Here is a 27,087-nt window from a genome sequence, read left to right as displayed (position 1 = left end):
TAAATAGAAGGCAACAAATACTAAATTGGAGAATCAGAAAATAAAGAAAATAATATACACTCAGTGAGCACTTTATTAGGCATTTATTAGACTTATTTTCTAGACTTCTACTGCTGTAGCCTATCCACTTAGAGTTATGATGTGTTGTTTGTTCAGAGATGCCCTTCTGTACACCACTGTTGTAATGTGTGGTTATTTGTGTTACTGTCACCTTCCTGTCAGCTGAGACCAGTCTGGCTATTCTCCTCTGATGTCTCTCATTAACAAGGCATTTCTGTCTGCAGAACTGATGCTCACTGGTCTGCTCTTTTTTTTTTTTTTTTTTGCACCATTCTTTGCAAACTCTAGAGACTAGTGTGTGTGAAAATCCCAGGGGATCAGCAGTTTCTGAGATACTGAAACCCTGTCTGCCACCAACAATCATTCCATGGTCAAAGTAACTTTGACCATGGAATGTCTGAGTCTGAATGTTTATGAGCCAGAGTCACTCCCCTGTCTGCGTGCTCCACTATTCGGGTGTCTACGGTAGTTCCGGGGTTCAACCTTCCTCCCAATCTTGCATTCCTTACTTCCTGCATTCTCTCCATTTCATGTTTGTAGATAGCACTAATATACTAATCCCAACTAACATAGAATTGGTACAATACTAATTATACTAACACACTAAAATGCTTGTCAAACTAACAAACTAACTATCACTAGTTTTGGGTATGTGTAATTGAAATCACGTAAATAACTTACTAACGCATCTCCAGTTTAAATTCTGTTCTGTAACTCCACCTCCCTATTCTATCACTGATTACTTGCTTAGTTTCAGCAAAGTGTTCGCACCTGTCTCTACTTATCACTACATCTCCTGATTCTGTGCAATTGTCTACTCCCTTGTCCAGAGCCGTTTGTATTTCATGTGTGTCTTTGTGAATCCAGTCCGCGTTTTTGTTTCCCCCTCGTTATGTGTCACCTGATGTTTATTTGTTAGACCACCCTCACTCCCATGCCCTGCCTAGTATGTCTCATTCCCCTGTGTATTTATACCTGTCCTTTTCAGTTACACCTTGTTAGTTCGTCTTGTCCTGGTTTGAGTCCCGTACCCATTCATTCCTTCCCCCGGTTCTAGCCCCCTTATTCCCGAGTCCTTGTTTCCTGGGACCTTGCCCTTCTGGCATTCTGTCCTGGTATTTTCCTGTCGGTTTGGTTTTGTTTCTGGAATTCCTGTTTATGACCCATGCCTGCTTTTTGGTCTCTTCTTTTGGATCAGATCTAGTACTTTTGCCTCTGTGGACTGACCCCCTGGTTTTTGATCTTGGCCTGTTTTGGATTACGCTCTGTCTCTCCCTTCATCTGCCAGTAAACCTGCCTTTTTCCACACCCCCGTGTCTGCTTTTGGTTCCTCTGCTCCGCGTAGCATGACATGGTGATTCTTTAATATGGACCTGTCACTCATTAGTAAGGACAAGGCCAGCACCGGAGAGCACCGAAGAAGGGCAGACAGTAAGAGTGGAATATGACAGAGGAAGAAGAGATGAAAAAGGAGAGGAAGACTGCAGAAAGGCCATTGGAGGAGAGGGGTCAGTGGGGGAGTAAGGCGGAGTTCCTCCTGGTGGTGGCAGGGAACATACTGGGGCTGGGAAAGGTGTGGAGGTTCCCATATCTCTGCTACAAGAACCGCGGTGGTGAGTGGGGATATTAGTGAGAGTAAGAGTGTGAGTGTGAGTATGAGTGAATCTCTGAGCGAGTACGTGTGAGGGTATGAGTGCAAATAACTCAGTGAGCGCTTTATTAGGGATCTTAAGTACACTACATTTAGAGAATATTTCACCTACTTAACAACTTTCTCATCCACTGTACTATGTAAGCATACTCAATCGTAGGCAAGTGCACTGATCCATGCACGGCCATTGTTTCAGATTGTTGGCTTCATGGAACTAAACATATTCATTTCAGTGAAATGTTACCTTTGATTGTGGGTGTATCTGCAGGAGCGTTCCTTGTGCCATATTTGGTGTTTGTGGTGACCTGTGGGATACCCCTGTTCCTGCTGGAGACTGCCATGGGGCAGTACACCCAGGAGGGGGCCATCACCTGCTGGAGGAAGCTGTGCCCATTGGCTGAGGGTGAGAGGCCAGAAACCTCTGGCGTGTCATAACGTTCAAACTTAACATAACATAACATAACATAATGTTCAGCCCAGCAGTGCTAACCGTTTCTTACCCCAAAGTGTATCTACTGCTTAGTTGCCTAAAAGCTCAATTGTATCTAGCAACGTACCAAGCCTCTTGAAAACCCCCAGTATTTCTGCCTCCACTACAACAACAAAGCCCTACATGGTACAGTTGCCAGAAAGAAAGACCTCCACACAAAATTAACCATCTGAAGTATGCAAAAGAAAACATTGAGAAGCCTGAAGACTTCTGGAATAATGTGCTTTGGACTGACAAAACCAAAATTGACCATGTTTACCATGTAGATGGATCCATTATGCTTTGGGGTTGTGTGGCAGCTGAGGGCACAGGAAATATTGTGCGAGTGGAAGGAATAATGGATTCCACCAAATATCATGAAATTGAAAGGTCAGTCCAGACATTGATGTTGAAGAGGTTTGGTATTCCAGCAAGACAATGATCCAAAGCATACCTCGAGAACAACCATCATATGCAAAGAGGTGGACTCTACTCTTGCAGGGAGAAATGGGATAATCATAAAGCAAGAAATAGTCACAATATATTACTGCCATTTGTCAGATGCTCTTGTCCAGAGTGTCTCTCAAAGCAGAATGCATCAGTGTAATAATCAGGAGTACAAATATGAAGAGAACCCACAGCAGGCATGTTCATAACCATTTATTGCACAAAGTAGCTGTTCAAACCAATGATTGGCATTGCCAGATGTTAATTGAGTTTGTGTATGTGTATATAGCTATGTGTACAGTATCTGTTTGTGTCTCAGGGATTGGCTATGGAGGTCAGCTGATCCTGATTTACAGTTGCATGTGTTACATCATCATCCTGGCCTGGGCCCTCTTCTACCTGTACTTCTCCTTCAGCTCTGAGCTGCCCTTGGCCAGCTGCTCCAACACCTGGAACTCAGGTAAAGTATGAAATGTGGTGTAAAGTGCTCTAACTCCGCCTTCACACTGCAGACACGTAGACAGGAGGTCTCAAACTAAAAAGGGCCATGCTTCCTACATAGATCACTTGATATGTCTGTAAATACCCTCAAACTAAAGCTGACCGTCTACATCGTTTCATTTCAAATGCAATGCTCTGGAGCCCCAACTACAAACATTGTGTCACTATCCAAATACTTACGGACTTCACTGTATATGATATACCATATTTGGATAAGAGTATTGATTTTGTAAGATATTAGTTTTGCATTGCTTTCCTTACACTTGTTAAATGTCAATAGCGCCGAACCATCCCACTAGCTGTGCCAATATTCACGATATACCACGGGTTCTTGTTCCATAACGCTTTCATACAACGGTTACCACATTCATCTTTCAAAAATTCACAAAAGAAAGACAATTTTTGTGGAACTACTGAACAGTTTCTTGGTTGCTAAGCAGCGGTATGGCTAAATGATGATAACATTAGGTTAGGTTAATTTTGGGTACAAATTAGATAACGGTGATCTACAAATGCGGAGTAATATTAAATGATTTCTGAACATTCCATTTAACGTGTATTGTGGATATTGGCTCAGCTGGGACACAAACTGACCATTTGAGACAATGGACCGGTCCTATCCATTGTATAAAGCCTGGTTTAATAATGGCTGTCTGCATATACTAAGTACATCAGACTCAACAGTATCAGAATGACTCGTTTGCTGTGACAGTTATGACTGTTTAAAATACCTCAGCTGCAGTGTGTGATGAGTATGTTTGATGATTTAGGAAAGGCTACTCTCTGTGCTTCAGATCACTGTGTGGACTTCTCCAATCAAAACCTCATTGCAAACTGGACCAAACAGCCCAACAACTCCTCTTCTGCAGCCACCGAGTTTTGGGAGTAAGTGTGCTGGCTGACATCTGTAACTCTAGAGAAGGGGCACATCGCAAGGGCCAATCCCTTTCAGGATTCATTAGGTTAATTAACTAAATAATGTATTGATCAGATATTTGCAAACGTACCAGTTACAGCTTCAGACTGCAAGTGTATCCAAAAGATTATACTGTGCTCAAGTACAGAAGTGAACCAACATCATTTATAGAGCTGTCAGAAAAAGAAATTAAGGTAATTGCTTAGAACAAAAACCAGCTCACAGACCGACCCTCCAGGAGAGGAGTTTTGTACCCCTGCACTAGAGACTGTTGTCCGTGAAAATCCCAGGAGATCAACAGCTTCTGTGATACTCAAACCACCCTGTCAGGCACCAACAATCATTCCACAGTCAAAGTCACATTTCTTCCCCTTTCTGACATTTGGACTGAACAACAGATTAATATTTAATAATGACTTAATATTTAATCAGCCAATCATGCATTTAGTTGCTGCCACATGATTGGCTGATTAAATATTTGCATTAACAATCTGGTGTACAGGTCTATCTAATAAAGTGATCACTGAGTGTATATTCCATGTATGCCATGTACTTACTCTGTTATACATAGCACTTGCTCTCATCCATTTCCAGATATTCCCCTAATGAAAAAAATAGCTCAAGCTAGGTTTTGAAACCGCTGGTAGCTGGTTGAGCAATTCAGACCACATCTGTAGTTAACATGGTTTGACCAGCTCAAGATGTTTTGAAACAGCTGGTAGCTGGTCATTTCAAACTGGTCATAGCATTTACACCAGGGTCATCACGCATTAACGGTGTCATATGAGTTTAGTCAGACAACATAGAGACTGTAGACTGTTATATATGTATATAGCAAAGACATGTACTGGATCTACTTTGTGGATGAAAGATATTTACTCTAATATACGCGTATATATTTTTAATAAGTGAAAACCTAAACTTGACATTTGTGCCCTGTCTCCCCCTGAAACACGCCGATCAGAAAGATGATAATTGCCATGGCTAAAATATATGTCAGAAGCCTAATGTGTTCTCAAAAACGGTTCCATTAGGCGAGTGTAAGGAAGTGCTTTGCGATGTAAACCTATTGCAGTCTTTTCATAGGTTTACAGAACCTATGTAAACCTCAATTTATTAAAATTTTTTAAATTTTTGTAATTTATTATCATTTCAATGTTATTTAAGTATTTTGGAATTCTGGGAATCTTTTTTCATTACTGGAATTTCTGTAAGTTTTGTAATTTTCTACATTGAAAATAATAATGAATTATAAAATTATAATAAAACATTGTTTGTAATTTTCTATAATGTTAGTCTGAGGGTTAGGGTGAGGGTAATGAGTTGAGGCTTAGGGTTAGGTTTTTTTTAGAGAGAATGTTTTATTTCCTAATTTCTTAATATTATTTATTTTATTAATGAATTTTTGTATTTTGAATTTTTTTTTATAATTTTATAAATTTTTCTAATATTCCTATTTTTTCTGATTATTTTTAAATATTTAAATGTTTGAACTTTTTATTTTTGATAATTAATATAAAATATAGTTTAAGTATTCTGGAATTTTGGGAATTTTTAGTATTTTTTTATTTTTCATGCCTTTGATCATTACAATATAATTTATTTTAATGAATTTTTGTATTATGTAATTTTTTTGTACTTTTTGTAATTTTTGTAATATTCATATTTAATTTAATTTAATTATTCTCTTTTTTACGTTTTTAAATATTAAAATGTTCTAACTTTTTTTTATTGTTTAAGTATTCTGGAATTTTGGAATTTTTTCTATTTTTTCATTTCGGGAATTTCTGTAAGTTTGTAATTTTCGACATTAAAATCTTTAAAAAAAAATTTTCCCTTTTTTTTCTAATTTTTGTAATTCATTATAAAATTATAATATAACATTTTTGTAATTTTCTTAATTTTTGTATTTTTTCATTTCTGGATTTTCCTACATTTTAGTCATTTTCTACATTTTTGATAATAAAAATATAATGTTAGTCTGAGGGTTAGGGTGAGGGTAAATAGGTTTTTTTTTTGATAATTTATATGAGTTATAGTTTAAGTACTCTGGAATTTTAGGAATATTTCGATTTTTTTAATTTCTGGAATTTCTGTAAGTTTTGTAATTTTCTACATTGAAAATTTTGGCGAGAATGTTTTATTTCCTAATTCCTTATTATCATTTATTTCAATGAATTTTAGTATTTTGTAATTTTATTATTGTTGTATTATTGTATTATTGTATTATTGTTATGATTTTATTTTTACATTTTTCATAATTCATATAAATTATAGTTTAAGTATTCTGGAATTTGGGCAATTCATTTTTTCATTTCTGGAATTTCTGTAAGTTTTGTAAGTTTTTAGATAAAAAAAGTTTTGTTTTTGTAATTTTCCTATTTTTTGAATAATTTTTGTAATTCATTATAAAATCATAATATAACATCTTTTTCAACAAATTTTCTTCATTTTTGTATATTTTCATTTCTGGATTTTATTTGTCATTTTCTACATTTTTGATAATTAAAATATAATTTTCAGGGTTAGAGTTGGTTGAGGGTTACGGTTAGGGTTAGGGTTTTTTAGGGAGATGTTAGTGTTAGGGTGAGGTGGGATTAGGGTTACGGTTGGGGGTGAGGGTACGGGTTAGGATTATGGTTTTTTTAGGGTTAATTTCGTAATATAAAATTTGTGTCATTTAAATGAATAAATAAAAATCTTAATTTTTTACATGTAATTTTTCTAATTTCTAAATAAATAAATTTTTTTACATTTTTTTGTAATGTTTCTTTCAATTATAATTTAAATGTCATTAATTATTTTGGAATTTTGGGAATTTCTGTAATTTTCATTTCTGGAATTTCTGGAATTTCTGCCATTTTCGTATATTTTTATTTCTGAATTATTTGTCATTTATGTTATTTTCTACATTTTTGATCATTAAAACATAATGTAAGTGTTAGGGTTAGGCTGAGGGTAATGGGGTTTAGGCTTCAGGTTGGGGGAGGGTTTTTTAAGGAGATTTTTTAGGAATTTTCTCCATTCATTATAATTTAAATGTATTTAAGTATTTTGGAATTTCTAATTTCTAATTTAGAATTCTACATTTATTATAATTAAAACGTAATGTTAGGGTTGGGTGAGGTGGGGTTAGGTTTAGGGTTAGGGTGAGGATAAGGGTAAGGGTTAGGGTTAGGTTTTTTTTAGGGTTCATTTCATAACATTACATTTTTGTACATTTTTAAAATGTCTTTATATGTAATTTTTCTAATTTCCAAATGTTTTACTTTTTTGTAATGTTTCTTTAAATTATAATTTAAATGTAATTAACTATTTTGCAATTTTTGGAATTTCTGTAATTTTCATTTCTGTAATTTCTGTCATTTTCGTATATATGAATTTCTGGATAATTTGTCATTCATGTCATTTTCTACATTTTTAATAATTAAAACATAATGTAAGCGTTAGGGTTAGGGTGAGGGTAATAGGGTTAGGGTTGGAGTGAGGGTAAGGATTATGGTTAGGGTTTTTTAGGGAGAATGTTTGCTATTTTCCTCATACACTTTTTTTTCTTTTAGGAATTTTCGCATTTTGTTCATTTTTGCCTCTTTTGTCATTTTATTCATAATTTTTCTCATTTCTAAATTTACATTTTTTGTAATGTTTTTGTATTTATTATAATTTCAATGTATTTAAAGAATTAGGGAAATTTCCAATTTCTGGAATTTTTGTAATTTTTGTAATTTTCTCCATTCGTTATAATTTAAATGTAATGTTAGGGTTGGGTGAGGTGGGGTTAGGTTTGGGGTGAGAGTAAGGGTTAGGTTTTTTTTTGGGTTAATTTCATAACATTACTTTTTTTAATTTTGCATTTTTGCTATTTTTGTATTTGAATTTTTTTGCTATGTTTTTTTAAATTATAATTTAAATGTAATTGAATAATTTTGGAATTTTTCCATTTCTGGATTTTTCTGTAATTTCTGCATTTCTACATTTCTACATTTTTGATAATTAAAACATAATGTTAGAATATTGAAAGAATTTTTGAATTTTTGAATTTTTGAATTTTTGAATTTTTGAATTTTTGAATCTTTGAATTTTTGAAATTTTTGGAATTTAAATGTAATTCACTATTTTGTAATTTCTGTAATTTCTGTACATGTTTTCAAATTTTTGTATATGTTCATTTCTTGTCATTTTTGGAATTTCCAAAAAAGGGTAATGGGGTTTCGGCTTACGGTTGGGTGAGAGTAAGGTTTTTTAGGGAGAATGTTTTATTTCCTAATTTTATAATATAATTTTTTTAATGAATTTTTGGGGTCTAAAAAAATATATATATTCTTAATGTTTCTAATTTCTAAATTTTTTATTTATTTTCATTTGAATGTCATTGAAGTATTTTGGATTTTTTGGAATTTTTCTATTTTTCCATTTCATTAATTTTCTAAATTTTTGTCATTTTCTAAATTTTTGATAATTAAAATATAATGTTATCTGGGTGAGGGTGAGGGTGATGGGGTTTAGGGTAAGGGTTGGTTGAGGGTTAGGGTAAGGGTTTTTTTAGGGAGAATGTTTTATTTCCTAATTTTTTTAATCTTTTGAATTTTTGAAAATTTAAGTATTTATTTCATTTGTGAAGTTTGTGTAATTTGCTTAATTTGCTTAATTTGCTTAATTTTCTACATTTATTATCATTACAATTTAATGTTAGTGTTATGGTTTGGGTGAGGTGGGGCTAGGGTTAAGGTTTTTTCAGAGTTCATTTTGTAATATAACATTTTTCTAATTAATTTTCTCTGCTTCCCTCCCAGGACACGTGTGCTGCTGATCTCGGGGGGCATTGACGAGGTGGGCAGTGTGAGGTGGGAGCTGCTCCTGTGCCTCATCACTATGTGGGTCATCTGCTACTTCTGCATCTGGAAGGGAGTGAAGTCTACAGGCAAGGTCTGTCCCTGATTTACTGAGAGAGATAAGTAAAGAATTTCCTTACCCAGGCGACTCTCCGCAGAGTGAGTCCATGTAAAACGCTCAACATGTAGCGATAGGTGCGGAACTTAACTCAAATCGCCATGATAAAAGGAAACTCCAGAAGATGCGAAAAAAGCGGTTGAAATATATCAGTCTGGGAATGGTTACATTTCTAAGGCTCTGGCACTTCATCAAACCACAGCCAGAACCATTATCTCCAGATGGAGAAGAATTCCAGACGACTGGCTGGCCTGCCATAATTCCTCCAAGGGCATAGTCTGAACTAACCAGAAAGTCACACGTGATCCCAAAATAACATCAAAAGAACCTCTCTAGCATCAGATATGTCGCTGTTCATGACTCTAAAATAACAAAATTTCTGAGTGTAGCAAGATGGAAACCAGTGCTAACCAAGAGAAACACCAAGGGCCATAATTTCTGGCCAGTGCCTGGCGTGTTGTGAGCTGGCCTGATTGATTCATTAATTTTGTATATTCCAGATAATCCAGAAGCTTCTGGCAATTTCGGAACTCTCAGCATGACAAAATGGGAGGAGAGCCACTGCTCATTACATTACATTATTGGCATTTGGCCAATGTTAAAATTTCAGTATTACACAGCACAAAAAATATTGAAAGGAGGTGTCTCCCAGTTTGCAGGTACATCAGCCTGCTACGTTGCTGTGTCTAGACAGAGAATAAGGTCAGAGAGTAGATCAGCAGAAGGGATGAAGAAGGAGAGGGAGACCGCAAAAAGGCCATTGGAGGAGAGGGGGCAGTGGGGGAGTAAGGTGGAGTTCCTCCTGGCAGTGGCAGGGAACATTGTGGGGCTGGGAAATGTGTGGAGGTTCCCATACCTCTGCTACAAGAATGGCGGCGGTGAGTGGGAATATAAATGAGTGAGTAGGAGTGTGAATGATCGGGAGAGTGAATAAGTATGAATAAAAGTGGGTCAATGAATTTGAAGGAGCGTGATTAAGGATTTGTTTATGTACATAGTTAGTGATTCTGAATGGTATAATTATTATGTACGGTGCTGAAGACCCAAGCGCATTCCTAAAACGTTGTATTTGTTACAGTCCAAGTCCAAAGCCAAGAGATCACAAGACAACAATGCCAAAACGAGATGCAAAAGAAAAGTCGAAAAAAAAGCAGGGGTCAAAAATCCAGAAAATCAGAAGGCAGAGGTACAGAAGGGCCAGGCAAATTCAAAGTTGATGAAAGCAGAAGAATCAAATCCGAAACCTGCAAACAAATCAAAGGGGCTAGGCAAACTCAAAAAAACAGGCAAAGGGTTGTCGTAGAACATAATAAGGTAATGATACAATAACAAGGAGGAAACAAAAATGCGAACTGGGTACACAGAAACTCGTAATACAGACGGCTCCGGATTAGGGAGTGGACATTTGCATAGAGTTAGGAGACGTGATAGTGAGAGGCTGGTGCGAACACTTTGCTGAAACTAAGCAACTAATCAGGGATAAAATAGAGAGGCAGAGTTACAGAGCATTATTAAAACAGGAGATAATGTTAGTAAGTTAGTTACGTGCTAAAATCTAAATGACCCAAAAAAGTGACTGTTAGTTAATTAGTTAGACAGACAGTTAGTCATTCATTCATTCATTATCCTAACCCGCTTATCCTGAACAGGGTCACAGGGGGCTGGAGCCTATCCCAGCATACATTGGGCGAAAGGCAGGAATACACCCTGGACAGGTCGCCAGTCCATAGCAGGGCACAGACACCATTCAGTCACACACTCATACCTACGGTCAATTTAGACTCCACCTAACCTGCATTTCTTTGGACTGTGGGAGGAAACCGGAGTACCCAGAGGAAACCCACGCAGACACAGGGAGAACATGCAAACTCCACACAGAGAGGCCCCGGTCGACGGGGATTCGAACCCAGGGCCGCTTTGCTGTGAGGCAGCAGTGCTACCCACTGCACCATCCGTGCCGCCACACATCGACATTTAGTCTGATAATATAATTAGTACTGTACAATATCAATGTTAGTTCTTATTAATACGATTAGTGCTATACAACATGAACGAGTGAAAAAGCAGGAAGTAAGAAAATGCAAGACTGGGAAGGAATCGTTGAAACCCGGAAATCTCCGAAACCACCCGAATAGTGCAGCACGCAGACAGGGGAGTGACTATGGCTCAAAAACATACAGACACAGACATAACAGGGGATGACGAATGCAATGGGCTGTAATGTATCACAATAAACCAGATATGAAATATTCATAAACAACAAGAATAACAATAAACAAACAGACAAAGTACAGGAACATTACAATATTGTCTGTTTGTGTCCATGTTGCTTACCAGGTTGGAGTGCATTATGGAAAGCTCCCAACCTGAGCGAAACAGACACTCACACTCAATCTCTGGTTTTGGTCAAATACCTGTTGTGAGATCTTATCTCAAATGTTACCTTTGATTGTGGGTGTATCTGCAGGAGCGTTCCTTGTGCCATATCTGGTTTTTGCGGTGACCTGTGGGATACCCCTGTTCCTGCTGGAGACTGCCATGGGGCAGTACACCCAGGAGGGGGCCATCACCTGCTGGAGGAAACTGTGCCCATTGGCTGAGGGTGAGAGGCCAGAAATCTCTGTGGGCAAATTAATAACAATTGAGATCACTTTGGCTTTACCGACAGGGAGCAATGGAGAGAAGAGGCAAGTTCACCAGCTACAAGCCTGTGATTAAATGACCAGCCCTTTCATTTGAAATCTCCCAGTGTGGCTAGGGGTTCATTTGAATGGTTCTCACATGCAAACCTCACTGGGTATTATATGCATAAAATAAAATACCAAAAACAATTCTGAATGAATGCAGAGTAGTTATTAATTGTGACTCTAGGCTGCTGGAGGGGCTCATCGTGTTACATTACATTACATTATTGGCATTTGGCAGACGCTCTTATCCAGAGCGACGTACGGTTGATTAGACTAAGCAGGAGACCTGTACCTTAACCACTATGCTACAGGCTGGCACTATTTTAAGTGTGTGGAATAGCCCAATGTGGATCAGGTCAATTTCTGTTTCTGGGTGTCCAGCATCCTTGCAGGGCAGCTAATAATTTGCTGTAATGTCTACACTCAGTGAGCAATTTAAAACAGGTGAACCTCTTGACCACGTCTGCATGCTTTTATGCATTTAGTTGCTGCCACATGATTGGCTGATTAAATATTTGCATTAACAAGCTGGTGTCCAGGTCTACCAAATAAAGTGCTCAGTGAGTGTATATTACCCAAACCAAAGTTCATCTGGGACAATTCATTTATAATGACTGTCATTACAATATTGCTTCTACATCAGAATGTAGCTCTCTGAAGCCAAGAGTTTAACCGCTCTTAGGGAAAGTGGGATAATCACACAGAGAAATAGTCATGAAAAATGACTGACTAAAATGGCTCACTAATCCCTATCCCCTAATCCCTATTAAGTGTTAAGGATTGTATGTAAAGTGGGGCAGTCCCCTTAGCTGCCTGAAATGCCAACACTAGGGCCTTGAATCGGATGCGTGCGGCAATAGGAAGCCAGTGGAGGCCAATGAGGAGCGGGGTAACATGAGCCGACCTGGGCTGACTGGTGATCAGGCGGGCTGCAGCATTCTGGACCAGCTGGAGGGGCTTAATGGCACAAGCTGGGAGACCAGTTAGGAAGGAGTTGCAGTAATCCAGGCGGGAAATGACGAGCGCCTGGACTAGGAGCTGGGTGGCTTTCTCCGTTAGGAGATGACGGATACGGCATATATTGTAGACGAAGAACTTTGCCAATGGCAATTTTTTTTTTCATACACAGTCGCTAGAAAACCACTGACCATTTAGCTTGTTCATAAATCAAGACTTCTGTAGAGGTTCTGCTTTTGATATAAAATCAAATTATATCACTTAATGCCCAAGAACAAGCATCAGTTCACTTAGAAGATTACTATTTGAACTTTTGACCAATAGACATGGTAGATGGCGAATTGTAAGTCATGTCAACTATAAGAAGACGCTAGCTAGGAAACTGTGCCACTTACTGTAGTGGAGGAACTGCTTAATGTATATTAAAGTTAAAAAAAAACTTTGTAAACATTAATCATGGTTAACTTTCACCTTTCTAGTAGCCATGGTGGCGGCAGGGATGGTGCAGTGGGTAGCACTGCCGCTTCACAGCAAGGAGGTCCTGGGCTCGAATCCCCGTCGGCCGGGGCCTCTCTGTGCGGAGTTTGCATGTTCTCCCCGTGTTTGAGTGGGTTTCCTCCGGGTACTCCGGTTTCCTCCCACAGTCCACGGACATGCACGTTAGGCTGATTGGAGAGTCTAAATTGCCCATAGGTATGAGTGTATGAGTGTGTGAGTGAATGGTGTGTGTGCCCTGCGATGGACTGGCGACCTGTCCAGGGTGTATTCCTGCTTTTCGCCCAATGTATGCTGGGATAGGCTCCAGCCCCCCTGCGACCCTATTCAGGATAAGCGGGTTAAGATAATGGATGGATGGATAGTAGCCATGGTTGCTTGCTAGACATTGTGGGACATTTTTAGTGCCCTAAAATGTATGCCAATTTTGATTTAAGAATTTGGACACTAGACCAAGTTGGCTGATGACCAAAATAGTACACACAACAGCTCAAGCTAGGTTTTGAAACAGCTGGTGGCTGGCATTTCAAGCTGGTCATAGCTAGATTTTACACCAGGGAGTATATAGGAAATAGGGAGCAATTTTGGAGAAGAAACCACAGCCGGCATTCATAACCAGAAACTACACAAAGCAGCTTTCAAACCAACAACTGCTATTGCCAGCTGCTAAGTGAATGTATGTGTATGTATGTGTGTTTCAGGGATTGGCTATGGAGGTCAGCTGATCCAGCTTTACAGCTGCATGTCTTACATCATCATCCTGGCCTGGGCCCTCTTCTACCTCTACTTCTCCTTCAGCTCTGAGCTGCCCTGGGCCAGCTGCTCCAACACCTGGAACTCAGGTAAAGTATGACATGTTGTGTAACACTGGGCTGGCTATAATAACAGCTGAAATACATATTCTTTAGCTAAAATCCATGGTAGATAATGGTACAAAGTCTGTCTCTAAGCTACATTGAGCTGGTTATAATACTCATAACCCCAATTTTAGTTGTGTACCACAGTCGCACAGTCCTTCAGAGTGACAGGAAAAAATAATGTACAGCAAATTCAGATCAATGAAACATGAGAGACATATTACTGTAATTACAATGCATGCCTGTTATGGCCCAAGAATCCCTCGCATTATAATTACTGGGAGTTGGAAAGGCCGAACATAAAAAATTGCCATTAAAGGCATCAAGAAACAACAGAGTTGGGAATAGACATCACAATTATTGAATTTACTGACAGACAAATTTATGTGGGCAGCCTGTAATACACCAGGCTGACAGCCTGTAATACTAAGGGCGGCCTTTAGTGTAGTGGTTAAGGTAAATGACAGGGACACGCAAGGTCGGTGGTTCTAATCCCGGTGTAGACACAATAAGATCTGCACAGCCGTTGGGCCCTTGAGCAAGGCCCTTAATCCTGCATTACTCCAGGGGAGGACTGTCTCCTGCTTAGTCTAATCAACTGTACGTCGCTCTGGATAAGAGCCTCTGCCAAATGCCAATAATGTAATGTAATGTCATATGTATCAGCAAACCAGACTAAATCGTGTCATAATGACTTTCATGACTGTTTAAGGTTCTGTTCAACTAAAACATTTTTAGTCAAATCCAACTTTTCTGTTTACTGCTGCAAATCATCCTTCAAATATTAAACTTTCAGGATAATACCACCTTTTGAATGATTACGCCATGTGTATGGTGAAATGAGTATAATTATTTACCATTCCTACCGTTGAGTCGATTTTTTCAAAAGCAGATTTTGGACTCTATTACAGGACTCAAGAACCATTTTTCTCAGTGCATAGTAGTCCTATCATCATGGAACTTTGCAAACCTTTCTCATTTCTCATTTAGAATGTGAAATAATGATAACAACATCTTACTTGGTTCAGATTATAGACTGCTACAAAAATGTTCACAAGTATGCAAATGAGCTAATTTACATCATTATAACTGAAGTATGTACCTCTGAAATGATCTGGAAGTTATTGTCTCCTCATTTTGCAATTGTTTAAAATAAATATCACTGATGAATTATTGCATTTGACCCTGTAAACCGATGTTGTGCAGACAAACTGTAGAATAACATAACATAACATAATGGCAAGAACAGGCCATTCAGCCTGATCGCCTTTTCCTACCCCTGAGTGTGCCTGAATAGAATCGAACATCATAGCACATTGACCACTCGCTGGGCCTCATTTATCAATATTTTCGGAAATCTGTGTGCAAATGTATGTGTGATCGGAAACAAACTAAAAATCTGCGCGGGATTCATGAAACAGGAACTCCTGACATCTTCTATGCCATGATGTTTTCTTATAATAAACTTAAACTTGAACTCGACGTTATTGTCCGTAGTTTATTCTGTTCAAAGATGAATGAGGAAATAAAGCTGATTGTCCTGGTGGAGACACATAAAGTGATATGCCAAAACTGACGAAGATCCCCGATCAAAATGTTGTCTACAATAAAGGTGTGTAAGGAACATATCAGTGTGCAGGCTTCCTTCTTTTCATCCAAACTAACATCTAAATATTAGTAATTGGTCTACATTTGTTTATATAGGCTACATAAACTACGTATATGCCACATAGGACTGGAATAAAACAGTGCAAAATGTGGAACAGGTAAAACAAAAATGGTTTGACATAAAACTGGAGGCATATAATTAAATGAGAGACATTACTGTCTGGGATTATCAAGGAGCGATATATTTTCACTACTCTGTGCCAGTCCACAAGAAGCTGAGGACGGAAAGCACCTGACCATTTTCTGGAAGTAAGCCATGCTTTAATTATTAAAGCAATACATTTAAACGTAATGTAAACAGAGTCTAATGCTGCCTTCACGTCATATCGGATTGACCGAATAGACAGTAGTCGTGAGCGTGAGGTAGAGGTTCAGAGAGGGGGTTCCAAGCGGCCTGTGGAGGCTGAACGAAGAGGTCTGGCAGGGGTTTAGGGTCTGATGATTTTTTGTAGGTAAGCCAAGGAAGACCCCTTAGCTGCTTGGAAGGCTAGCACCAATGTTTTGAATTTGATGCGAGCCATGACAGGCAGCCAGTGGAGGGAAGTAACCAGGGGGGTGACGTGTGAGTATTTGGGAAGGTTGAAGACCAGACGAGCTGCTGCATTCTGGATAAGTTGGAGGGGTCTGATGGTGGACGCTGGGAGTCCAGCCAAGAGGGAATTGCAGTAGTCCAGGCGGGACAGAACCATCGCTTGGACCAGGAGCTGGGTCGAGTAGGGGGTGAGAAAGGGGCGGATTCTCCGTATGTTGTATAGGAAGAACCTGCATGACCGGGTCACCGCTGCAATGTTCTCGGAAAGTGACAGTCTGCTGTCCATCACCACGCCAAGGTTCCTTGCACTGGGTGATGGCGTGAGTGTGGTATCCCCAAGGGAAATGGAGAGATCCAGGTGGGGAGAGGTATTAGCAGGGATGAATATCATTTCAGTCTTGCCTGGGTTGAGCTTTATATAGTGGTTGTCCATCCAGCTCTGGATGTCACTCAGGCAAGCATGGCCCACATGCCATGCCACTTCTATACCATGATGTTTGAACGAGAACTCGCCTTTAGTGTTCATTGTTTCTTCTGCGAGCCTTACCAATTGACTTGGTATTTGAATATGCGCTTTTTCCGAAGTAGGCTACACCATGCCCCAAATCTTCTAATAGGCCAAAGTAATGGATAGAGAGGCCAGACGGCCTAAGCAGGCAACGCCCTATTTATAGCAAACTTTTTACGTGTTTTATTGAATTTATATTATACCCCACTTAACCAATAATTAATCAGGTTTACTGGAATGAAACATCACCCATTTTCATGTTGAATTCTGTTGCGTTTTTATATGATATGAATAATTACAACATTCAGTTGGCTTATTAAAATAATTTTGCCTCTCAAAATCAAAATAAAATACAAATGAATGAATGAATAAACGCACAAAGCACTCTTTACAATCGTGCGCTTTCATTTCCGCTTTCATTTTTTCTTCTCTAAATCCCACATTATTTGTGGAAATGCATTTCCGATGGATTTACTGTGAATTTCGTTCGGCCAATTTCCATTTGTGCCCTCTCGTTCTGCTAACCGAACTCAACCAGAAGAATCCCCTATAATTCACTTTGTTAATCCCTTTAATGAATTTAAAAGCCTCAATCAAATCCCCCTTAAACCTCCTTTTACTAAACTTAAAGAGATTAAGCATCCTAAGTCTATCCTCGTAACTCTTATCTTTTATACTTGGAATAAACAAATTACCTTGTGCTCGAGCCATTGTAGTATGAAAAACGGTCTGTCAAAGCATGGTACTAAATGGTATGTCCAGTTAAAAGAAAGCCCATAGTATAGCTAACTGTAACCACTCTTCAGTATGGGAGATTAGGTATGGAACCTTCAAATGGCCTGCAGTGGTGAGCATTGAGTCTGTTTTGATGATTTAGGAAAGGTTACTCTCTGTGCTTCAGATCACTGTGTGGACTTCTCCAATCAAAACCTCACTGCAAACTGGACCAACAACTCATCTTCTGCAGCCATCGAGTTTTGGGAGTAAGTCTGCAGACTGACTTCTGTAGGGCTGCACCTCCTACAGCATTCGGGGTTATAGAACTGGGAAACCAGAGATTGTGGGTTCAAATCAAAGGTACTTAGCCTGAATTGCTTCTGAAAATATCCAGTTGTGTAAATGTCTGTAAATTGTATTAATTGTTCTGGATAATATTGTCTGCTAAGATTAATAAATTAGGTGATGTGTAAGGGTATAGTTTTCAAGTATATGTGCGGATGGAGCACATTGGCCTAGTTTCACCTTTTCACATTTATGCTTGCACAATAATAACTGCTTTCTGTCCTTCATTTTCTTGTTCCTTCTTTCTTTCCCTCTCTTCCCCCCTCCCAGGAGACGTGTGCTGCTAATCTCGGGGGGCATTGAGGAGGTGGGCAGCGTGAGGTGGGAGCTGCTCCTGTGCCTCATCACTATGTGGGTCATCTGCTACTTCTGCATCTGGAAGGGGGTGAAGTCTACAGGCAAGGTCTGTCCCGGATTTACTGACAGATAAAAGTAAAGAATTTCCTTAAACAAGGTCCCTCTCAGAAGATTGAGACCAACTAAGTAAAAGGCTTAACACGTAGTGACAGGTGTGGAATTTAACAGACTCAAACAGGGACATACAGTATCAACCAGACTGACATTTTGTATTTATTTTTTCATCCTTTTTTTATGAATTTATTTATAATATTTCTCCATAGAAATGAACCATTATTTCTCTCTCTCTTTCTCTCTCTCTTCCATCAGGCAGTTTATTTCACAGCTACATTCCCATACCTGATGCTTTTGGTGTTGTTGATACGAGGGCTAACTCTACCTGGAGCTCTGCAGGGGGTGGAGTTCTACCTGTACCCTGACCCCTCCCGCCTGGCAGACCCACAGGTAAGTACTCCATAACACCAGCTGCACCACCTCCATCACCTTGTCACAGTAAAATGTCTCTTTCCTAATTTCACCCAGCCAGGGAACAAATGAATTTGTTAAGCAACATCCAATATGTTAAACGTTTGTGATGTCACTGCAGGTGTGGATGGAGGCAGGATCTCAGATCTTCTTCTCCTACAGTGTTGGAGTGGGTACTCTGACTGTGCTGGGTAGCTACAACACCTATAACAACAACTGCTACAAGTAAGGCCCAAGCTTTGGGCAGAAACGCAGAGGAAAACAGTCAGGTTCTTAACCATAAATATGCAGCTCTGTCCAGTGTAATACTCAGATACCAACACACATCCTGCATGCCACTTAGCAGTGAACACTTAATTTCCTTCACCTTGGAAGAAACTAAATGCAAAAATGAGGGCTGGTCAGAGAATGTTTAGCCTCCTGATGGTGTTTCTACAGGGACAGTTTATGGCTGTGTCTGCTGAACAGTGGGACCAGCCTGGTGGCAGGATTTGTGGTCTTTTCTGTGCTGGGGTTCATGGCACATGAGCAGGGTGTCCCCATCGCAGAAGTGGCAGAATCAGGTACTTTGTGCAGTATGTCAAAACAAATTATGAAGATGTAACAAATATATAAAAATACAACAAAACGAGCTGCTGGTTGGATGATTCGGGTGAAGTTCCACACTGGGGTGCATGACTGAGCCTCATGGCTTTGCATTGAATCCAGGTCGTGACCCGTGTCGACTGTGCCCGGTAGTTGCACAGGGTGACACACAGTTGGCTCCCGCATTTCCCAGGGGATGAGCGGGGTCCATCGGGGAGGGATCCACAGTTAATCACTCTTGGCCAAGCCCCGCCGGTCGCTTGTATGACTGCAGGTGTCATGGATGTCCCAGCTCTCCCAAATCCGCACGGTGCCTTCTGCACGCAATGCGGCTGACAGTTGTGTATTCCAGATTTGGGTGAGCATTTGGTACAGCCCCAAGCTGGGTGGCAAAATATACGATGTGCTCCATAACACCTGGGACAAGGACATATTACTCTGTACTCTGCACCTTTGTAATCAAGCAATTCACATGTGGTTAGAGTGCACATTCTCAACTTTCTCAGAGTATTTATACACTTAGTCTATACACCATGTAGACATTTCAGCACGTTTGTATACATTCTCCCATTTCAGGGAAACAGAAAATTTGGGACAGACAGCCGGAGAAGAGTAAGCATTGTATTATTTATTTTTCTCCAAATCGTTCTTTGTTCTTCAATCTCCTCCTGTCTCTCTTTCCCATGTTCTCCCCTGCTCCCTGCTCCCAGGACCTGGTCTGGCATTCATTGCGTACCCCCAAGCAGTAGCAATGATGCCCCTATCTCAGCTGTGGGCCGCCTGCTTCTTCATTATGATCATCCTGTTGGGCCTGGACACTCAGGTAATCAGTTTCCTGGCTGTGGCTCGCCTCTCCTGGCTGCTGAGTCTGTGATACTGCTGCCACTACTAATGTCTGTGGCCATGTTTACTTCTAGATCCTTCCAGTTTGGTTCTTGCTCGTCATGAAGGAAAGCTGTGCTGAGCAAGCAAGGCATCATGCTGGGTTACAAGAGAGCCCAGCACTTGCCAAGCTAACGGTGCCACAGTTCATAGTTAATTATGAATCATAATTTTCAGAGGAAGAATTGCGTGAGCGATTTTTTCTCCTTTCCTTTCATTTTCTTCTCTTCCCTCGCTCTCCTTTTCTCTCCCTGCCTCTCTCTGGTGAACCCTGGGCTGTCTGTCTGTTTTTAAGTTTGTGATGATGGAGGTGGTGATGACGTCGGTGACAGACCTGTTTCCCAAAGTACTACGGAGGGCTGGGCGCAGAGAGATCTTCCTCCTGCTCTTCTGCCTCACCTGCTTCGTCTTGCAGCTGGTGATGGTCACACAGGTGAGAAGACAGCTGGGATAGAAATACATTCAAATAGACACTATTTTACTATTAATTTCCCTCATTACAGACTCCTTTGGCGTACAGATTACAAAGATAATATCTTAATTACTACCAATTTTTAATAATGCATGATGATAGAAGTAGTCCGGTTTAATTTCCTTGTTCAAGACTACAGGCCATATGAAAGAATATTGCATGCTACTAATCATATCCACAATTCCAGATCTCACACAAAGCACACATCTCAGTCTCTTCCTGACCTTATTTTCCTATATCTGCTCTTGTCATTTCCCGTTCTGTCCAACAGGGGGGGATGTATGTGTTCCAGCTCTTCGACTACTATGCCTTTAATGGGGCCTGTATGTTCTTCCTGTGTGTGTTTGAAGTTCTGCCCATGGGCTGGCTGTTTGGTGAGTGCAGGACTTTGCTCAATGGATTTAGGAAGATAGCTTGCTGTATTAACACATTTCTGCGCAAACAACAAACAGTACCTTTCCAATCCAACACTGTATGGAAATAAAAAAGAAAATAATGGCACCAAATGGGAATGGGTTATGAACAAGAACCGATACAGAGTACTCGTAATGTACAGATGATGATAATGAAAATAGTTGCATATCTAAAATTCCTTTTTTTTTTTATATATGAAATTTATGAAATTCTAAATATGTACATCACGGCAGAGAAATGCATAGCCTACTTAAAAAATTAAGACCATGATTAAAATTTTTTTTTACCTTGGCCTGTCAATAGCCAATAAGAAAAAAGTGTTGACACTTAGATGGCAGGCCCAGTTCTACAGGGGGTGCAAAAAACCCATAGATTAATATTTTGCACCCTCAGTTGAATATTGTAATAAAGCTTTAAAAAGCGCTACAAATGTTCAGCAATGGAGCTCATATTATATGCAGCAGGCAGAATTACGTGATGGCATTACATTTGGTGACAATTTTGACCTATGGGTGCCGCAAAGAAGTTACGGTCAGTTAGACTATGTTGCAAACCGTTTTAAAATGTTATCAGAAGAATTAATTATCACTTTGTTTGTTATAAATAAATGAATAAATAAATAAATAGCAATCCTACAAGTTAGCAAAGTACTTATTATCGTAGGTGTATGAAAATGAATAAAAACATTTAGGAAAGTAACCCGGGAACATGAATCTTGTTTTACTCTCATAATAATATTGAGCATAAAATCAAGCGTTGTGCCATTCGGACGTCAATATCTCAGCAACGTAAAGACAGTAAGAGACCCCTTCTTGGATACCTGAAGCAGTCAACACCCATTCATAAAAAGAGACTTTAAGCCAGAGAGCCATATGAATAACAAAGGAAAATGCAATTTTCCATTCCCTGGTATTTCATCTTATTTTGTTCCTCAGTTGAGTTTCCCTTTATACACAACACTACACTTGTTTGTCCTGGAGCAGGGGCGGAGCACATGATGGATGTGATCGAGGACATGACCGGGGAACGGCCCAGCCTCCTCTTTAAGCTCTGCTGGCTCTACTTCACCCCACTGGTGACCCTGGTGAGTTTGACTCACCCCCACTGTGGGATGTCCAGAGACAGAGCATCTGCCTGACTCATCATCATCATGACAACCTCATCATTGCACAACTCATTTCGGATTTAATAAAACTGCAAACTTCAGCAAAATGAATACAAATGAACGAGAATTGCAGCACTTGTAGTCACAAACAAGATGTTTTGTGAATAGGATAGCTAAAATATTCACATGTGAAATAAAAGCAGACCGGAAATTTGAATTCCTGTGAACTCTGGAGAGGCTAGTTGTACAATTGAAGGGGCCCCATGCTGAGTCTGAATGCACAGCATGTCAAACTTTGGGAGTGGATGGGATACGACAGCAGAAGATCAATGAATCAAAATTAAAGGTCTAGGAAATAATAAAGTGGTCAGTGTTTTTGACTACATAACTGTGTGACCGAGTTTCAACAACTGAAGTCAATTTCATGTTATTTCTACTTCTATGACACAATGGCAGCATGGTGTGTGTAACATTTATTAAACCTTCCACTCTTCCTCCTCTCCCGTAGGGATCCTTCATCTTCTCTCTGGTGAAGTACCAGCCCCTGACCTTTAACCGCTGGTATGTGTATCCAGACTGGGCGTACATGCTGGGCTGGCTGCTGGCCCTCTCCTCTGTTGTACTGGTGCCGGGGTGGAGTCTGGTCAAGCTCTCCATCAGCACTGGCACTCTCAGACAGGTGAGGCCTGGATCCCGTGTCTCCACAGCTGTGCAGAAAGCTTTTTCTGTTTTCATATTTTATATTAAATATATAATCAGTATGCTATGTCATTGTAAAACCCCATGCTAACCCAACTACGGAATTTAGCGAGGGCTGAAGGTATCAGCGTGCTCGTCCTTCTGGTGTTGCTGAAAGAATACTAGTAGGGTTAAAAATGGCCCCTAAGCAGAGAGTCTAGATCAGCCAATAAATAAACCACGATACAAAGGCAGTAGTACCACTCTGCCTTCCGCTCTTTACTGGTCCGGGCTGACCAAGAATCTCCACAATAGGGCCAATAGATTCACCTTCGTTTATCTGACTCCATTTTAGAATAATAATTTAGATCAGTTGTCCACATTTAGTGGATGTCGTATTTATAATTTTGACTTGATCGCTATAGGAATCCTGTACTGAGATTTACTCTCCGAACAGTCCTCTGCTGGTACCGCCGCATGTCACATCGCGCGTTATGTGCACGTCTCACGAACTGACTAGCTATCTGTAGTCATCACAGAGGTCGCAGGAATAGCTACTCTTGGGTATATTTGTTTACAGCCTAGGGACTCAAGCAGACCAACCTAGCTACGGCTTTGCTCGACATGAATGAACTACCACGCGGATGCGAGGGATTTACCATCATAGGTCTACGGGTGCTATACGCCGTGATACATTAAGCGTAAATATTCATCCTCCCTAGACCAGTTTGAGGGGGTAAACCAAGCATTCCCTGTATAACTTTGAGTGTCAGTAAGCGAAACCACACAGATCAAGTTTTAACCATTTATTTTACCAGGCAGGTTACATACACGTAATTACATACTAGTTCCAAATCAAAAATCATTACAACGGAAACCAAATTACGGAGTCTTAAAAGTCATACCTGGTAATAAAAGCTACATACCCGAGTCTGGCTACAGACACCCTGTACGTAGAAATTACGTGCACTGTGTGCACGGGAGGCTGATTGCATTCTCCCAGATTGCTTAGTTTACTGTCCTTAAATCCAAAATCTGGCCTTTGATGTTAACCCTAAAAATGGGTCACCCATCTGTAATTTGGAGCCACCCCTCCCCAGGAAACGCAGGGGGGCTGAGGCACATGGCTTTCACTGGGGCAGAGCTCCACACAGTTTCTCCCTGGTTGGTTATGATGTCCAGGGTTTGCTGTTGCAGAAATAAAACCATTGCACCAGTCGCACTGAAACAATCAGAATAATACCAAACATGAATATTATCTAAACTGACTTTGTCATGAAACGTCCAATGCTGTACACATCATTTAGTGACTGAGTAAAGAGGGAGAGAGCAATAAAGGGGGGTTCAGGAGAAGGTCAGGGCCTAGTGAGGGAGATAGTGAGGGTTAATGGTGCATGCTCCTGGGTTAAATTACTTTACAGCCACATTTTGCCACAATACCAGAGGAAGCCAGCAAACTGACCAGCCCTGAGTGATAATGCCAAATATTAATAATTTCCGTCTTACATCATTATTTTGGTTTGGTGCTGAATGGACCTAGAAGCAGATTCAAACAATAGGTAGAAGTTGGAGTATCTCCTTTTTCATATATATTTTGAAAATTTGATCGGTAGATCATTGGTATTGTTATGTACATACTAATTACATTTCATATTAATATTGAATAAAACACTTGCTTATCAATCATTATTATTTTTCTGCTGACAGAGATGGTCTGATCTGTGTCACCCTGATGATGACCTCCCCCTGACCCGGAAGCAAATGGCTGAGCGAGAACATGCAATTACTGCCACAGAGATGGAAGAGTTAATGACCAACTAATTCATACTTTGCAGACAAAACTTTGTGTTTTTAACAGGTTACATCCTGGTAGCACACCTGATTTTGCTTCCCAACTCTCTTTCTTTCATCTTTTAAATAGAGAACCATAGTTTTAGCTATTTAAAAGATATTTATAGCCATGGAAATATGTTTGACACAAGTTACTTTGCATTGCACACCTGGTGGCATTCAATCTTTGCTTTTTCCTGCCCAACTGATGCAAGCAAGTAGAAAAAATACTTAACAATCGCATAGTTATTTCACAGTGAAATTCATTTTGGGTTTGAGGTCAGTTTAAACAATGTATCATAAAAGTAAACAAAACATATACATTTAATCACACTGGTATTTACTTTTCTTACATCCACGTTGTTTTGAATACGGAATATGATGTCAAGATGCATGTCATATTTAAGGGACCAAAGTGTCCAGTTACATCCAGGTATTTCGAACACTCAATTTTCAGAAATTTTGCGTACTTACAGCTTCTTTAAAAAGTATACTCTAGAAGCATACTCAGGAGGCGATACAGTAGATACTGTAGAGGGGGACCTCAGGCTGCAGGTGGTGGTGGCTTCTGGGCGTTGTTGACCTTGGACCGTACGACTAACAAAACGACCTATTCTGTCATTTGCGAGTCAGCAGTTTCAGATTGCCTGTACGTGACATTTCTGCAAAACACACTCAACTGTAGATTCAAGTACTTAAACAGAAATGAAGGAATTTGCATGGCAGAACATGCAAATTTCAGTATTACACAGTACAAAAAATGTTGAAAGTGGTAACTTTCACGAATTGGCCCAGTATCACAGAAACAAATTCTGCACATTTAAGGAGGTGTCTCCCAGTTTGCAGGTACATCAGCCTGCTACATTGCTGTGTTTAGACAGAGAATAAGGTCAGAGAGTATAGAACGGACAGCAGGAGGGATGAAGAAGGACAGGGAGACCGCAAAAAGGCCATTGGAGGAGAGGGGGCAGTGAGGGAGTAAGGTGGAGTTCCTCCTGGCAGTGGCAGGCAACATAGTGGGGCTGGGAAACGTGTGGAGGTTCCCATACCTCTGCTACAAGAACGGCGGCGGTGAGTGGGAATATAAATGAGTGAGTAGGAGTGTGAATGATCGGGAGAGTGAATACGTTTGAATAAAATAATAGAATAAAAATAGAATAGATGAATGAATAGAATAAAAGTGGGTCAATGAATTTGAAGGAGCGTGAGTAAGGATTTGTTTATGTACATAGTTAGTGATTCTGAATGGTATAATTATTATGTACGGTGCTGAAGATCCAAGCGCATTCCTAAAACGTTGTATTTGTTACAGTCCAAGTCCAAAGGCAAAAGATCACAAGACAACAATGCGAAAACGAGATGCAAAAGAAAAGTCAAAAAAAAAGCAGGGGTCAAAAATCCAGAAAATCAGAAGGCAGAGGTACAGAAGGGCTAGGCCAAATCAAAGTTGATGAAAGTAGAAGAATCAAATCCGAAACGTGCAAACAAATCAAAGGGGCTAGGCAAACTCGAAAAAACAGGCAAAGGGTTGTCATAGAACATAATAGGGTAATGATACAATAACAAGGGGGAAACAAAAATGCGAACTGGGTACACAGACAAACTCGTAATACAGACGGCTCCGGATTAGGGAGTGGACATTTGCATAGAGTTAGGAGACGTGATAGTGAGAGGCTGGTGGGAACACCTTGTTGAAACTAAGCAACTAATCAGGGATAGAATAGAGAGGCAGAGTTACAGAGCAGAATTAAAACGGGAGATAATGTTCGTAAATTAGTTACGTGCTAAAATCTAAATGACCCAAAAAAGTGACTGTTAGTTCATTAGTTAGACAAACAGTTAGTCATTCATTCATTCATTATCTTAACCTGCTTATCCTGAACAGGGTCACAGGGGGCTGGAGCCTATCCCAGCATACATTGGGTGAAAGGCAGGAATACACCCTGAACAGCTCGCCAGTCCATCGCAGGGCACAGACACCATTCAGTCACACACTCATACCTACGGTCAATTTAGAGTCTCCAATCCGCCTAACCTGCATTTCTTCGGACTGTGGGAGGAAACCGGAGTACACGGAGGAAACCCACGCAGACACAGGGAGAACAAGCAAACTCCACACAGAGAGGCCCCGGTCGACGGGGATTCGAACCCAGGGCAGCTTTGCTGTGAGGCAGCAGTGCTACCCACTGCACCATCCGTGCCACCACACATCGACATTTAGTCTGATAATATAATTAGTACTGTACAATATCAATGTTAGTTCTTATTAATACGATTAGTGCTATACAACATGAACGAGTGAAAAAGCAGGAAGTAAGAAAATGCGAGACTGGGAAGGAATCGTTGAAACCCGGAAATCTCCGAAACCACCCGAATAGTGCAGCACGCAGACAGGGGAGTGACTATGGCTCAAAAACATACAGACACAGACATAACAGGGGATGACGAATGCAATGGGCTGTAATGTATCACAATAAACCAGATATGAAATATTCATGAACAAAAGAATAACAATAAACAAACAGACAAAGTACAGGAA

General features: G+C 40.0%; 2 protein-coding genes across 2 annotated transcripts; both read left to right on the top strand.

Annotated features, from left to right (window-relative positions):
* Positions 1-1,504: 1,504 nt before the first annotated feature.
* LOC133108236 (sodium- and chloride-dependent GABA transporter 2-like) lies at positions 1,505-9,536 on the top strand. Its single transcript, XM_061217707.1, has 6 exons — positions 1,505-1,673; positions 1,980-2,114; positions 2,947-3,087; positions 3,923-4,013; positions 8,838-8,970; positions 9,495-9,536. Exons 1-6 carry the CDS (start codon positions 1,505-1,507, stop codon positions 9,534-9,536), a joined length of 711 nt encoding a protein of 236 aa, XP_061073691.1.
* A 185-nt stretch (positions 9,537-9,721) lies between these two features.
* Positions 9,722-25,530, top strand: LOC133108235 (sodium- and chloride-dependent GABA transporter 2-like). The gene is made up of 14 exons (XM_061217706.1): positions 9,722-9,872; positions 11,462-11,596; positions 13,835-13,975; positions 17,600-17,681; positions 18,031-18,163; positions 18,427-18,561; positions 18,704-18,807; positions 19,051-19,145; positions 19,878-19,990; positions 20,345-20,482; positions 20,793-20,895; positions 21,919-22,019; positions 22,549-22,719; positions 25,426-25,530. The coding sequence occupies exons 1-14, from the start codon at positions 9,722-9,724 to the stop codon at positions 25,528-25,530; spliced, it is 1,707 nt and encodes a 568-aa protein (XP_061073690.1).
* Positions 25,531-27,087: the final 1,557 nt, after the last annotated feature.

Source organism: Conger conger, chromosome 13 (genome assembly GCF_963514075.1).
Source record: "Conger conger chromosome 13, fConCon1.1, whole genome shotgun sequence".
NCBI classification, from domain to species: Eukaryota; Metazoa; Chordata; class Actinopteri; order Anguilliformes; family Congridae; genus Conger; species Conger conger.
This window is presented reverse-complemented; position numbering and strand designations above follow the sequence as displayed.

What these genes read in the sequence shown, in the direction of transcription:
- LOC133108235 (XM_061217706.1), top strand. Translation starts at nt 9,722, where the DNA reads ATGAAGAAGGAGAGGGAGACCGCAAAAAGGCCATTGGAGGAGAGGGGG. An exon ending in GGGTGAAGTCTACAGGCAAG is followed by an intron (nt 18,164 to 18,426) that starts GTCTGTCCCGGA and finishes CTCTTCCATCAG; the next exon opens with GCAGTTTATTTCACAGCTAC. An exon ending in CCCGCCTGGCAGACCCACAG is followed by an intron (nt 18,562 to 18,703) that starts GTAAGTACTCCA and finishes ATGTCACTGCAG; the next exon opens with GTGTGGATGGAGGCAGGATC.
- LOC133108236 (XM_061217707.1), top strand. Translation starts at nt 1,505, where the DNA reads ATGACAGAGGAAGAAGAGATGAAAAAGGAGAGGAAGACTGCAGAAAGG. An exon ending in CTGCTACAAGAACCGCGGTG is followed by an intron (nt 1,674 to 1,979) that starts GTGAGTGGGGAT and finishes GTGTATCTGCAG; the next exon opens with GAGCGTTCCTTGTGCCATAT. An exon ending in GCAGCCACCGAGTTTTGGGA is followed by an intron (nt 4,014 to 8,837) that starts GTAAGTGTGCTG and finishes CTTCCCTCCCAG; the next exon opens with GACACGTGTGCTGCTGATCT.